Source organism: Pelmatolapia mariae, linkage group LG10_11 (assembly GCF_036321145.2).
Source record: "Pelmatolapia mariae isolate MD_Pm_ZW linkage group LG10_11, Pm_UMD_F_2, whole genome shotgun sequence".
NCBI classification, from domain to species: domain Eukaryota; kingdom Metazoa; phylum Chordata; class Actinopteri; order Cichliformes; family Cichlidae; genus Pelmatolapia; species Pelmatolapia mariae.
In genome coordinates, this window is record NC_086236.1 from 73198136 (window position 1) to 73213698 (window position 15563).

General features: G+C 42.2%; 1 protein-coding gene across 1 annotated transcript; it reads right to left on the reverse strand.

Moving 5' to 3' along the window:
• Positions 1-488: 488 nt before the first annotated feature.
• Positions 489-7825, reverse strand: LOC134635579 (B-cell receptor CD22-like). The gene is made up of 5 exons (XM_063484955.1): positions 7726-7825; positions 1950-2324; positions 1583-1843; positions 1089-1173; positions 489-555 (listed from the first exon to the last, which is right to left on the reverse strand). Exons 1-5 carry the CDS (start codon positions 7775-7777, stop codon positions 489-491), a joined length of 840 nt encoding a protein of 279 aa, XP_063341025.1. The 5' UTR covers positions 7778-7825.
• Positions 7826-15563: the final 7738 nt, after the last annotated feature.

Consider the following 15563-nt stretch of genomic DNA (forward strand, 5'->3'; position numbering starts at 1 on the left):
ACTGAAAACGCTACGTCCAGATGAACAGAATCAACTGTTGGACTGAGTGCCTTCTTTAGTGTCTCTGTCACATCTGAAAATCTAAAACCTCTGCTGGGTAAGACCAAACAGATGTGGAGTTTCCATCCCTGCAGCTGACACATCTGTCTGTCCTACCTGCCCTTCTGTTTCTTCTGTGTGAACTGGACGGACGCGTAGCTGACGTCCTCCACAGCTCGGCTGGTTTCCTGTTGGTCATCTTGTTTTTGAATGTTGCTGTAAACATTACCAGGATGCTGAAACCACAGAGAGAAGTAAAAATAGTGAAGAAGACAAAAACACAGAAAGATGCCTGTTAGTGATTAACTCTGTAAAGGAAACCCTGATCGTCTTCTTTCTCCCTTCAGGTCTGACCACAGCGGATCATCTGTCTTCATCTCACCCTCTCTCTACTCTCCTGTCACTCCAGCTCTCTCCATCATGACTGATAACAGAGGATGTTCCTCCCATCAGTAACTCACCTTCAGCTCTGTCTCACCTCCAGCAGCTCTCTGACCCTCTGCTGCTCTCAGCTTCCTGTAACAATATGACTGACATTACAATCAAATATCAAAAACTACAAAGAAAAAAGGAGAACGGGTAAAAATGTGTGAGTAGCTGCTCAGAATAAAACAGGGACTCATAACTTTATGTGTTTACTGTTGTCTAGAATAAAAAAGCTTTTGATAAATGTTTGACTTTGTAAGTTTAAAACTGTTTTGTTTGAATTTTTTAAATAAAATAATTCCCGTGTAGCACAACAGGAAATCCTCTGGTTTTGATGAGAGAGCTGTCTGATAGAGAGATGTACACCAGAGTTACCTGTGTCTATCTATCATCACGCACACTTTGTACCAGTGAGCGTGTAAAAGACAGAGTGACCGTCTTTAACATGTTTGTGCACCTGTGTGAGGTTAACTCCTGCAGGTAACTGTTGGGTGAACAAACACACAGGTGTGACTTACTGCTGAGGGCCAGATGAGAGAAGTTTAGTCTTAAATGGCAGTTGATTTAATGCAGATACAGCCACCTTCAGCTGCTACTGAAGAGGAACTCAGACTGATCTGTACCTTTTGATGATGAAGAGTACGAGCGCGATCACAGCCAGCAGGACAACAAACAGCACACCAGCTATCAGAGGAAGGTTACCACCAGCTGTAAAACACAAACGATACATAAAGAAATGTAGAAATAAAGCTGAAGTTAAAAATATGTTACTAATAACCTGCTATTGAATTTATTTATATATATTTAACTTTTCATTGTCCATCTGATTTATCCTGAGTGATGAGTTTGTCCGGTCAGTGAAGTGACCTGGATGACCGATCATGTTTCCTAATTTAGCCATCTGTTAAGTTTTTCCTGACATTATGTCACATGATGCTTTTGACTTTTGGTTTGAAGTCACAAAAGTGTCTCAAAAGAAAAACCACTTAAACAAGAAACCCAAAAATAAATTTCTAAAAATGTCAGCCTCTGTGTTTCTGTAGATGACTGTCACATCTCTGTAGGGTGGATGTTCTTGGTCTGGATGACGTCTATGAAATGTGAAAACTGAACAAACCTCCAGCCTCCGCCTGCAGGCTGTACGGCTCAGAGAGAGTCTTCATGTTCTTCAGAGCACAGGTGTAGTTCCCAGAATCCTCTGCAGTCTGAGGGCTGAGACGGAGGGAGGAGCCATTCTCTGAGAGGGCGTGGCCATCTTTCAACCAGGTGACCTCCAGTTGGTGGAAAGTGCAGACTGAAGCACAGAGCAGTGTGACGGTTTCACCTCTGCTGAACTTTTTATCATCACTGGAGCGGATTATTCTCATTTTGGTCGAATCTAAAATCAAAGTATTTTTTTCTCATTAACACTAATACAAGAAAAAGTAGCAGTACTACTTAACGATACTTTGATTATTTATTTTTTAAGAATATTTGGTTCTCACCAACAACTGTGACAGTCACTCCTGTCTTGTTAGTAAAATGTCCTTGAGGATGATCAGCTTCCATCCTGAAGCGAAAGGTTGCGTTGTCTCCCTGCTGAACATCTCTGATCTGTAAAGTGCAGTTTGTCTTCATGTCTCCCAGATATTGATAACGAGAATTGATGTTTGCTGAGTTACTGTCATACACAGACGGAGTGCTGCCCTGACAGATCTCATGGTTCTTACACCAGCGGACTCTGACGATCTTTAGAGGAACTTCTCTCTGACCATCACTGAAAGACTTCAGAGGTGTGAAGGTGCAGGGGAGGGTGACAGTGGATCCTCTGACAGCACAGGTAGACGTGAAAGGATAGATCACAGTTACACCCACAGCTCCTGGAAACCGATGGTTCAAAGATAAAAACTGATAAAGAATTATGATTTATATGAATTATGTTGAAACACAAACTACAAGCAGGTTTTCATTATTGTATTAGTGACTGCTGCTGCATTAAACGCTGTTTTCACACTGAGCCTGCAGCAGGTCAGGATTAAAACTTTGTTTTGTGTCACTCGTGCTGAGCTCACTATGAGTTTTATATTTCACTGCAGAACTTCAGTGGAAACCAACTGACAGCAGAGACTGACTTCTATTTAAAAAAAAAAGAGAAAATGTTTATTCATCATTTTATCAAACAGCTTTTTCTTAATGTCAAGTGCCATTGACAGCGCCCTCTAGTGTCTACTGTTGATACCGACACTGCATTCATTGAAACCTTGTTGTGGCAAATCCACTTAGCCAAGAAAATGGACCAAACATCAGTTATAGAAACGATAGTCTTCATATGAGACTTCAAAAGAGGTGTGTACAACACAAAAAACTGACCACCATCAGAGCAATGTAATGGCTTCCCGCAAAACTTTTTGTATCTTCTTGATGCACGCTCAATCATCCAGGAAAGTAAATCTCCAAAAGTTCATTCTGTTCATCTGGATGTTTTCAGTGGGAGAAACGTTTCGTCACTCATCAAAGTGACTTCTTCAGTCTCAGCTGACTGCAGGTTTCCCCAATCTAATAAACACTGAAACCAGCCCACTGAAGGAACAATGGGCTGGGAGGTCAGTTCCTTCATCATTAATATGCAAATTCTCATGACCATTGATCAACAACCACTGATCAATGGTCATGAGTACCATTCACAGAGAGTTGGGGAATGGCTGCAATCACAGCATTGTAAGATGGTGACAGATGTACCCTTAGGCCCCCTCCTCCATTCAGAGATGGTCTTTCCCTTTTCACGTAAATGGCCTCCTTGACTCCGCCCTCAAACCAGCGTTCCTCCCTGTCCAGGATGTGTACATCCTCATCATTGAAAGAGTGTCCACTGGCCTGTAGGTGTAAATAGACTGCAGAGTCCTGGCCTGACGAGGTAGCTCTTCTGTGTTGTGCCATCCTCTTCGCCAGAGGTTGTTTGGTTTCCCCGATGTATAAATCCTGACAATCCTCCTGGCACTTAACAGCGTACACTATGTTACTCTGTTTGTGTCGGGGGACCCAATCCTTGGGGTGGACCAGTTTTTGGTGCAGCGTTTTTTGGGGTTTAAAAGCCACAGAGACCCGGTGTTCAGAAAAAATGCGTTTCAACTGCTCCGATACTCCTGACACATACGGGATCACTACAGGTTTTCGCTTGGGCAGCGGTTGTCCTTCTCTCCTGGATCGGCTGGAGCTTTCTTTAGGTGCCTTTCCCGCTTTGACAAAAGTCCAGCTGGGATAACCACGTTTACTCAGGGCCTTCTTGATGTGCTGTTCTTCTGCCTCCCTGGCCGCTGTGTCAGTGGGGATGGTGTTCGCTCTGTGTTGTAGCGTCCTGATGACACCCAGTTTGTGCTCCAGTGGATGATATTAATATTAATATCATATTAATGCTGTAGGTGATGTCATGCCCAATGAGCATGACATCACCTAGTTATAGAGGCGTAGGTTTTGAAGTGTCACAACAATGAGCTGACTTCAGCAGTAGAGATGTCAGTCGTTTGCCCACCAGGAAGTGGGCTGGTGTAAGTGGCTGCGGTTCATTTACCTTGTTGTGTACAAACATCAGAGGCCAAGAGTTCAGAGTAGCTTTGACTTCAACGTGGAGTGAAGCTCTTCTTAATACTTTCTTGAGGTGAGTTTTCACTGATCTGATGTTCCCAGAATCCACCCCACCATTGGCAGAATATATAACTCTGCATAGTCCTCTCCTAGCTATGAATCTCTTCAGTGCTAGCAAAAATGTCTCAGTTGGCCTTCACAAACTCTAAATGGACGCTCGTGTCACAGCACAGGTAAATAGGTTAGTGGACACATCTTTCACCCTCTCCTTCGCTTATATTCCCTGCTGCTGCTTCTATGTCCTTGTCTGGGCTCATCTGACTCTAACCCTGAGAGAGCCTCTCATTCTCACTCTTGTTCTCTAAATCTAAAGAAAAATTATGGATTTGATCAACTGGTTCCTTAATGTAATTGAAAATCTATTCTCGACGAGAAGCCTGGGATCGGGAGAGCCTGAGTGTCCTGGAGGGACGTTCCCTGCTGGATACACGATGGACGGGTGGCAGACGTGGCGTGTCGTGTGCCTGGCGGGACTGTCAATCGAGGTCATTGAAGACATCTACCTATTTGGAACCATGATAACAGGGTTCTTGCTGTTTGGAGCTGGCTCGGCCCTGGCTTATCAGAAATTGAAGAAAGCGGTGACTGCTGTTCAAAACCCCACAAGGCTCGCCACTCTGATCGAAACTGTGGGAAGAGCGGTGAGTGCTCAGACTGTTCTTACTGAACGAAATATGGGAAAGATCTTGGAGGAGCTCACAACTCTTAAAAGAGAGATACACCTGGAGACCAGTGATGGACATTAGAACGACTGAAAAATTGATGCAGTTCGTTCGCCCTAAACCAGTTACCTCTATCTCCCATGCGGCTATACCCCCACCCCCCGACGGCGCCAGCTGCTTGAAGGTTGACGCTGAGGAGAACAACAACATTCCTCCAAGAGATACGAGAACGAACTGACTCTCTGCCCTGTTCCTCAAGGCCATCTGCGTAGGCTGCAGACTGTTGATCTTTGCCTAACAGGTGAAAGGACACTTTCTCAGGCTGAACTCAGGACACACACCCCGACACGCACACACACACATGCACACTGATGCTGCCATGCACTCACCACACTCCTTTCCCCGGATCGAACGCCTCCTCCCATGCTTTACCTCCCACCCGATGGAGACAGCGGCTCAGCCAGAGGCGCGATCAGGTCTCAGCGACCATGACCACTGTGTACATCGGCGTTGGACAAACAGTGGAGGCCCTGCTACAGAATCGGCTGTACCCCCCCCCCCCCCCCCCCCCCCCCCCAACCCATGTTGCTTATCTGTGCTTCATGGTGTTACAGTGTGATGATATCTGTGCTTCTTTATGTGCTATGGTTTTTTTAGCGTTTTCTCCTCATGATGACTCCCTTGTTGGAAGTCATCATGGTTCAGTACCTGGACCTCCTGGTGGAAACTCTGACGTTGCGCGACTTTGATCCAGTACTTCTCAGCATCAAGAAGCTCATTTGCTGTCAGCTCACCTTGCATCTTTGTTTGCATCGTTATTTTAGCATTAGTTATGAATCTTCTTATCTGTCATGGATACCTTTAAGATTTGCACTCTTTTCAGTTTGCTGTAGCTTTCAAGCTTCAGTACTGGTTCGCAGAGGTCAGTGTCATTGGCAGCAAACTATATAACTATTTGATAACTGGATTTAAGTTCTACATTCATTTGATCTCAAATGTTCTGACCTTCAGATTCATGTGTCTCATCTTCTAATATGAGAACACTGGGACCATTCCACTACAGCCGATTCTGTAGCAGGGCCTCCACTGTTTGTCCTCTTATGGGAAGGTCAGCGGGATTAACCAAATGAGATGTGTGACCATGAAGCTGGATTCGTAAGCGTCTGGATCTTGGTCACTCGGTTTGCAACATACGGTTTCCAACTTTGTACCGAACTGCAAATCCATTGCAAAAGTGATCATGGAGTCAGTCCACAGTTTTATTTGGGCTAGCTCCATCAATGAGATGATCAAGTTGTTTGCCAGTCTCGCCCCAGTCACGGCTCCCATGAGCTCCAGATGTGGCAGCGTCATATTGGTTTCTTTTTGCATATTGCAAAAATCTCTTGTTGCATATTGGTTTGGTACCACCTTGGTATGGTGAGCCAGCGTAACTGAGTGAGTTCTGAACACCAGTGTTGCCGTTCTTGGGCCTGATTTGGTGGCAGTTCTTCATCCCAGGAGAGCTCCTTCTCCCCCATTTCTTGGAACATGCACTTGACCCTAATGGTAAAGGGTTTCCGAAATAAATGCATGCTGAGGACTGCAGTATGCATCGTTTGGTTCCTTTCTTCTCTGTTTGAAGCCTCACTAGTGGCCTAAGGTGAAAAGTGAAATCGTCAGACTCTGGCCTCCACACTAAGCCAAGCACCTTTAATGCTACTCCATTTGTCTCTGGTGCCAACATGTAGTTTCTGGAGCTCTCCTCCCATTTCTGCATCAGTTCGGCTGAGTTTGTCATCCATTTGCAGAGCTCCATAGCAGCAGCCGCCAGTATTTCTTTGACATTTGTTGTTATATGATACGCCTCTTCAACTGCGCATGTACTTGAAATGCAGTCATCTACATAAAGTGACTCCCTTATTGTATTCATAACTTGTGGTTTGTTTGCTTTATATTGTTTTAGATGTCTTTGAATTGTAGCTGCAAGCAGAAATGGGCTTGACGTAACTCCAAACACCACTCTTGTCATCCTCAGAATGAGCAGTTGTTAGTTCACTTCTCCTTTCGGTGTTCCTGAGAACCACAAGAACCTGAATGCATCTCTGTCCTTTTCTGCACGATGTATTTGCAGTAATGCTTGTTTTACGTCAGCTAGAAAGGCGATTTTGTGTTCCCTACATCAAATGAGAACAGTGAGCAGATCTGGATTCAAGTTACAACAAACCTGCTATCTATCCATAGACAGAGGAAGCAGCATAGATGCCTTCATGTAAGTAAATGGTTCATCTGCCACTTTGTGAAACAGTCATTAATGCAAAACTATTTTTAAACTCTTGTGCAGCTTCTCTTGTAAGACATCTGTATGAGACGTTTATACATTCTGACTGTAATTTCCTGTTCGTGTTCTCCTCCAATGAAATGATGCTGACGTACACCTGCAGGCCTCAGCAACAGACTGAACAACTTTCAACAAGACACTCAGACCGAGTCCACAACTCAGCTGTTTAACTCCTGAACCACCTTTAAGAAAGTCCAGAGCATCAACAGTTACCTGACAGAAACCAGCCAATCACAGGAGAGCGGAGTGACCTTTCAACTGATCCAGTGTAGAACCAACCTTTATTTAAAGCAGCCTCAGAATAGCTCTGCACTAAAAGTAGTTTGTTAAAGTAAATGTGACGTCAGTCAGAAATAATGAGTCTGTTACAAAATGTTTGTGTGAAAACTAAAAATTAACGTAAAATAACTTCTCCTTTTTATTTCCCCTCAGCAGCTTTAAGGTGGTTACAATGATCACATCCACCTCTAAAGCTCCTCCATCACTTATTGATCTTCTACATTCAGACTCACATCTCTGATATGTGGTTTCTGCTTTTGTGGCTTTAAACAGGATTTGGATGCAGAGCAGCAGCAGCGAGCGAGTCAAAGTAAAACTCTGAACCCTGTTTTCACTGATCGTCACTAAAACAGGATCAAAATAAGACTTCAGTCTTACCTGCCAGCAGGAACATGAAGCTCCACAGAAGGTTTTTGTCCCAAACTGCCATCCTTACTTTCTGCTGTGGCTCTGCTGCAGTCAGAGGAGCGAGCAGAGAGTAAAGAGCTGGATGATGAAATGAGGCTTTTGAGGAAGTCTTCTCACTGAGTCCTGCAAACTCTGTCAAGCCCCAGTTTATAAAAGTTACTTTACGTTTATAAACAGTTTGTAGACACATTATAATGAGCTGCAGGAAGCTTTCATAGTTACTGTTATTTACAAGATGCACAAAAAGAAGAAGATAAAATTTAGCTCACTAAATGACTGAACTCAGTTTTGCTTCATGATCAGACAAACCTTCTTATAGTTACTGTAATTTCTTACTTGTACTTTTTGCATTTCTTGTTTTATTCAAAGCTCTCTGTGTTTCATTACATGTCTGAAATAAAGATGTGTTTGATGTAGAAGACGGCACTCAGAGAGTCCTCGACTCGGCTCTAAAGGAGAATTCTTAGAAAGTGACGATTGAGGAAGGAGCCAAACCAGGAGAAAAAGTTTTATATATATGGAAAACGCTGGAATTCTGGCTTTTCCCATTTCTAAGTAATGATCAGGTTGGACAGGTGTATCTTTATGTACCCTTAATGTACAGAACTGTGCAAAAGTCTTGAGCCACCCTGCATTTCTTTATATTTTGCTGGAAAAATGGGAAATAGGTTTACTAAATATGTACAAACAAAGCTGGAAATACTGTGTACAAGGTAAAAACTGTCAATATAAGCTATGAGCACCTTCATTTTTCCACACAGTCCGAGGCAGAGTTTCTGTCATTTCTGTAAGCAGCCATCAGGAATAGTTCTCCAGGCTTCTTGAAGAACATTCAGAGCTCTTCTTTGGATGTCTCTGTTCTCTCTCATAACCATCCCACACTGCTTCATTAAAGTTGAGCTCCGGGCTGAAGATTTTTACACATTAAGAATTGTATTTTAAGACTGTCCTCAGGTTTTGCTGTCAGGCTGAGTTCAGCTGATGTGTTTCACTCTCTGTGTGCATGTCTCAAACCATGCTGACCCTGTGGGTTCATCCTCCTCACAAAGCGAGCGATGTAAACATTTCTGGTGAGTCTCCACTGAAGAGTGTCTGCACTCAGCCTTAGAGACAGGGAGAGGAGTCATTCAGGAGGAGTTCAGAGTAGAGCTCCACACTGAAAGGAGGCAGCAGAGGTGATTTTAGCTGCTGCAGTGAGCTGAAACCCAGTATGGACATTTCAAAGTGTACTGATCTCCTGCTTTTGTCGCACCATTCATTAAAAAAAGAAAAATACCATCAGTACTCACAAAGTGTGTTTTGGTCAGAGACCCAAAGCACCTGAGCTGACTCCTTTCACTGCAGAGGAGGAGTAGATCTACTCTGAGCTCCTCCCGAATGACTCAATCTATACAGGTGAGGGTAACAACATGAATCAACCAGCAAGACAACAGCTTTATTTTCACTCTTTATTTATATAACTTAGTTTTCAAATAACCAATTAAATATGTTTCCTTCTAAATGTATCCGAGTACTTGTTTATAAAAGGTTGGAGTTTCTTTCTAACGATGTAAGGTCTTTACAATATAAACCACCTTCAGATGGCTGTTGTTGTGAATCGACTAATTTTAAATAAAGTTCAATTTAAAAAAGTTATATTCCTTATTATTAAAAAATGAATAATTTTAAAAACGCTCTCTTTGGCTGAACATCAAGTAAAACTGGTTTATAAATAACTGAAGTTCCTTCAAGATTGAAGTTACTTTAGACTCTGATGCTGACTGGTGGTCATCTGAGGAATTACATACTGTCAGAGGTCAAATCCATGAGCGACTGAACCAGCTTTCACTCACTGAAATGTGCATTTTATGGTTTCTGCTCGGGCTCTTCATTCTTATGTAGTCATGATGTACTTATTTTTTCACAGGACTGTTCTTATTCATAAGACTTTGTCTCTGTATTAATGAATGATCAGAATAACAATTTTGGAAGTATTGTACAACTAATGATTTTTATATTCGTCCACATCATTATAGCATTCTTCTAGCTCTGTAAGAACATAGTAACTGATGAGTCATTTCCAAATATTTTGGCCAAAACTGTGATGCAGAACCCTGTGTATATGTGCATATTAGGAAAGGACAGTGTGAGAAAGTGTAAGGTAAAAGGTAAACACAGCCACTCGTCAGGATGTGTTTCAGAAAATATTCATTGTGTATTTGATGTTTCTAAGTGGAGCTCAGAGTACGTCGAGCCCACAGGCCTGAATCTGTGCAAGTTTTTTCCACACACAGGGCAGTGGTGTTCAGTTTATTCATCATCATAACACCACCAATGAATGCAAAGGAATCCTTGAATAATATTCAGAAAGTTATCCTGTTTAGTAAAATGTTTAGTAGTAAAGAAAAGGCATTTAGATGTTTTTTAATCCAAACACAGCAAACTTTGTTTCTTCATCTACAAACAGAGAAATACATTAGAGTTGCTCAAAGCAGTGATGAGAAGAAATTCACATGTAAGCAAATGTTCACAGTGAGCTTTAAAGCTTTATAACAGCATATTAACACAGATCAGCCTTCATAGCTTTTCAGGTTAGCGCTGACGAGACGGTGGAAGGATCAGCTTCAAAGCTTGTGTGTGTGCATCCTCAACTACATCTATATATCTATATGTGTGTGTGTGTGTGTGTGTGTGTGTGTGTGTGTGTGTGTGTGTGTGTGTGTGTGTGTGTGTGTGTGTGTGTGTGTGTGTGTGTGTGTATCATCATTTGGCTATTGAAGAGTAGACGACGGCATCATCGACCTTCTGCATCTGCCTGAAAAACAGATAACAACAAAAGAAGGATTTTTGAGTTACTGGAGCTTTCATAGGTGTTTCATTTTAATTAAATAATAATCATTTTAATAATGCTAATAATAATAATAACAACACATAAATAGGTGAAGAAAAGCTAAACATTAAGCCTGAGAAAAGTCATAAATAATAAATAAACTTAGTCTGTCAGAGAGATCAACTTTAATCATCGCACAGCTTTCTGAAATATGAGACGACTACAGATGGAATTGATAAATGATTAATGGACTGGTTCTTATATAGCTCTTTCCTATTCTGAGTACACGCGCTTTACACAACTTGCACATTCACCCATTCACACAAGCACTTGTCTCTACGCTGTCTCCTATCTAACATTTACACACGTGTTCATACTCCGATCGTGCCGTATTCAAGGTTTTGGACTGCGCCGCTTTTCCCTCCTATGGCACATAAACTGAAATCAGCTGATGGTAGCACAAGTGCAGGTGGAACCGACAGACAGGCAGACTAACAATTACAAGAAACTCTCGATTCCCAAGTTTAGAGACAACTTGTTCTTGTTTTAACTGCTGGACAGAGATCTCCGATGTTGTTCCCAGTGTTGTGCCACAGTAGGTATCCCTGACAGAATTTGTTTCCCCTGCATCGGGACCACACGCTGGGCTGTCCAAAACACGGACAAAGAGTATCCTACATTGTTGATTTATAGTTCACAAACACTTCTTATTATAACGTATTACTCCTGAAACTTTGGAGCATTTAGCTCTTTATATAGTAAAGTTACAGGAGGATAAAAATAATTATCAGGCAAAGTGTTCTTCGTTTGTTAAAATAATCCCATCCGATACCACGTGAGAACAATAAATATATAATTTTTCGTTGTATTCCTCAAACTGAATGGTAATGTGACAATACTAATTTTTCACTTTTTCACAAACTAAAACATCAGTGCTTCCTGCGTGCTCCCGAGGCAGGGGAAACAAATTCTGTCGGGGATACCTACTTTGGCACGACACCGGGATCTGCTGGAGCCACTCCTCTAGCTTGGGAATCACTGCACCTAGTGCTCCAATTACCACGGGGACCACCGTTACCTTCACCCTCCACATCTTCTCCAGCTCTTCTCTGAGCCCTTGGTATTTCTCCAGCTTCTCGTGTTCCTTCTTCCTGATGTTGCTGTCATTCGGAACCGCTACATCTGTCGCTACAGCCGTCTTCTTCTGTTTGTCTCCCACCACTATGTCCGGTTGGTTAGACATCACCAGTTTGTCCGTCTGTATCTGGAAGTCCCACGGGATCTTAGCTCGGTCATTCTCCACCTCCCTTGGCATTTTGACCTCGGGACTTCCAGGCGATACTCCGCACAGATGTTTCTGCGCCGGCCACTTGGTTATGGCGTTTCATGTATGCCCTGCCTGCGTCTTGCACCCTGCTGTTATGTGCTGGATTGTTCACAGTGCAGAAGCCTGACAGCTAACATGTCGTTAATTTGACACATTATACACAAAGGTTTTTTTCTTTTTTTTCAGCTTTTCAGCTCCACCTTCTCATCCATTGGGACAAAAGTGTGTTTGCCCACCAGGAAAATGGTTAGTATGCTGTCCAGAGACCTGTCCAGCCTTGCTGTGTTTTATTAACTGCATGAACAATAAAATTTATATTACTTTTATTAATCAGTTTCTGTCTCTGAAAATCTAAAATCTCTCCTCAGTGAGACCAAACAGATGTTGAGTTTCCATCCCTGCAGCTGACACATCTGTCTGTCCTACCTGACCTCCTGTTTCTTCTGTGTGAAGTGGACGGAGGCTAAGCTGACGTCCTCCACAGCTCGGCTGGTTTCCTGTTGGTCATCTTGTTCATGAATGTTGCTGTTGACGTTATCGGGATGCTGAAACCACAGACAGAAACTGTTATACTATTATTCTGTTTTAAAAATGATAGAAAACACAAGTAAGCCTACAGTCTGATGTGCCTGTTCTCCTAAACTAAGTCTTCCTATCATACAAATGTCTTAATCTAACCCTCCATCCTCACTCTCCTCAATAACACAGACATGTGGGGGAAATGGGAGTAAAAATTGTTCCAAATCAAATAGAAAATGACTTTGATAACAGAGGATGTTCCTCCCATCAGTGACTCACCTTCAGCGCCGTCTCACCTCCAGCCGCTCTCTGACCCTCTGCTGCTCTCAGCTTCCTGTAACAATATGACTGATATTACAATCAAATATCAAAAACTACAAAGAAAACAAACATGTGCATAAAAAAGGAGAACATATAAAAATGTGTGAATGAAGACTATAGTTACTCAGGATAATATTTTAAAGAGTTAAACAGATTGATGTGAAATGGGCATGCACACGTAAGTTGCAGTAACTTCCAGTACCAGCAGGGGGCGATAGTAAGTTAATTTTCTTAATTGAAGCCTACAGCTTTGGTTTAATTAATCTCAGCAGAGTCCGCCATCAAGACTTCACCGCCGAAATATAACTCAGGTTCAGCACAGCCACCAGACTGATTTGTACCTTTCGATGATGAAGAGTACGAGCGCGATCACAGCCAGCAGGACAACAAACACCACACCAGGTATCGGAGGAAGGTTACCACCAGCTGTGAAAACAGAAACATGGCTGATGTTTAAAACATGTACTTAATAACCTGTTTTTATGTATTTATATATGTTTAAGTCAGTTTTCATCTTCCATATAATTTATCATGAGTGATGAGTTTCTGCTGTCAGTGAAGTGACCTGAGTGTCCGATCATGTTTCTATTAATTTTATTCTTTACATAATGTTGCTGGATGCTGTTGAGGTGGTGTTTTGCTAAATATATATATATATGTAGGTAGGAAAAAAAAGATTTTTTTAAGTTTTCCTTTTTAATTTTAAAACAGGAAAAAAAGTTCTGCTCCCATGTTGTAACATTATTGACTAAATAGAAAAACCAGTAATGAAAGAATTCATTCACTCAGAGATTAAGGAAAGTTACTTAAAGTTACTTGAAACATAAAAACAGAAGCAAGTTTACAAAAATTCAAATTTAATTTTCATCCTACCAAAACACTTTACAAGTCTTTAAAACTTTCTTTCAGTTTTGCTAAATTTAGCAATTTAATTTTAAGCATCCTCTAACTTTTCAAAGCTTCTTTTTTGAGTTTAAAATTATGGCCGGAGATCGCTCCCACATCTCCGAGTTTGTGTATTCTGAATGTAGCTCTTGGCATGATGGCATTGTTTATATAATTTGGATCATTTTTTTTTTATTTTGTCAAGGTCCATGCCATCGTTGTAAACTGTTTAAGCTGTACTTTATTTATGTTATGCTATTTTATGTAGTTCAAGTTATGGTGCTTTTATTTTGAAAGTCAAGCTTGCTTTCAAGTCAGGCTGTCTCCTTTTTGGGAAAAACACCTGCAAGCATGCAGCAAAAATGAGCCCCTAGTGTTCTTTATTGAAAGTCACATTACTGTATTTTTCGGACCATAAGGCACATTAAGCGAAACAAAACAGTCAGATAAATTAGACTTTACTCAACTCTTTCTTTTTGCTTCCTCCACTTCGTTCCATTGATTCATTAATGTTGAATTCTCTCCAGCTGCTCTATTCCCATGTTGTTGCAGTATAATGACTAACCTCGTATTGTGGATGGATTATCTCAGTTGTTCTCATGACTGAAGTTTGGTCCGTTAACAGCATCCTGCCGTGGGATTGCATTTGTGCCTAACCATCAGGAACTCTCACGTTAATGTTAACTTTTATAGGGCTTTGGAGCGTGATGTCACGGGAGGGGGGCCACGCCCCCTCGCGCCATGACAGTAGGCCAAGGAAAGCACACGGAAGCGTCAGCTATGGTTCGTACGTGCTGTGTTGCAACGTTAGAGCACACGATAAGGAAGGCAAGAAGCTGGAAAATTGGCTCTCTTTTCATCGTTTCCCCTCCTGGAGGCAACGGGAGGGATCTCATGTATCCGGTATTACTAAACGAAGACGTCAGGCTTGGATTGCAGCGGTCAGACGAGCGGATATCGAGTTCTCTGCCATCCCCAATTTTTTGTTGGTTTGCTCGCGGCATTTTCTTTCCGGTGAGTTCTAAATAAATTCATATCTCTCTTAATAGGCTTTTAGTGTTATTTTGAATGCGCTGAGGTCATAGATAATTAGATAAACATCGTAATGTGTGATGCTGCAGAACCACGTCATGTTGACAGAGTAGCGTATTATTTGGCATTATTGCAGGCAAACCAGCATATGAAATATGAAACAGAAAAGAAAAGTATGTTTATTTTTTTTATTCAAGATCTGTTGACATGTACTTAGCAAGTACATACACATGAAATGCAAACTATTTACATGGCAACGCACAGCTGGCAACCTCTGGCTGTATCTTGGTCATATGGTCAACGTACTCACAACGTGGAGGCTTAAAAACGGCCAAATCTTGTACCCAACCGTTTGTGAATTAGATGTGCTCCTCCAGGAATTTATAATTCCGAAAATGATTCGCCGTGTATGCGCTGACTCCACAGACAAGGTACGCGACGATATCGGGATAGGACAACGGCGGTAGGTCGTCTGGGTTTCCGCTCCACTGCCTTATTTCATACGGGTCCACATTACCGATGCACGCTATTTTTTCCAAGTACCGTCTCTTGGCGTCTGGGTGCAATCGTTCGCGATACAGCCCTTTGTCTTTTGCGCTGATTTTAAGCGTGGTTCTGGCAGTCCTGCTATCAACACAGTGTGTTTGTTTTGATTTGTGGCCTTCTGACATGGCGCCGCGATCCCACAATGCACTGCGGCGTGACGTCAACTCCAAAGCCCTATCGAGTGGAAAAAAGTTGGCGTTCATCCTCCAGCTTCACTGTGTTTATGCTATGCTAACATAGTTGTGTCACTAGCAATCACATAGCACATCATTATATACCAGCTAGCCCAAGCGGACGGAGTTTAGGACCCAGATTACTCCGTGAGGCTCCTGACTACAAGCAGTGTGGCTTCGTAGCTTAGCAAAGTCG

Excerpts from the sequence above, each read along its gene's own strand:
- LOC134635579 (XM_063484955.1), bottom strand. The coding sequence starts at position 7,777 with ATGGCAGTTTGGGACAAAAACCTTCTGTGGAGCTTCATGTTCCTGCTG. Across the intron at positions 2,325-7,725 it reads CTTCATGTTCCTGCTGGCAG|GAGCTGTGGGTGTAACTGTG; the intron begins GTAAGACTGAAG and ends ATCGGTTTCCAG. Across the intron at positions 1,174-1,582 it reads CCTGCAGGCGGAGGCTGGAG|CTGGTGGTAACCTTCCTCTG; the intron begins GTTTGTTCAGTT and ends TGTGTTTTACAG.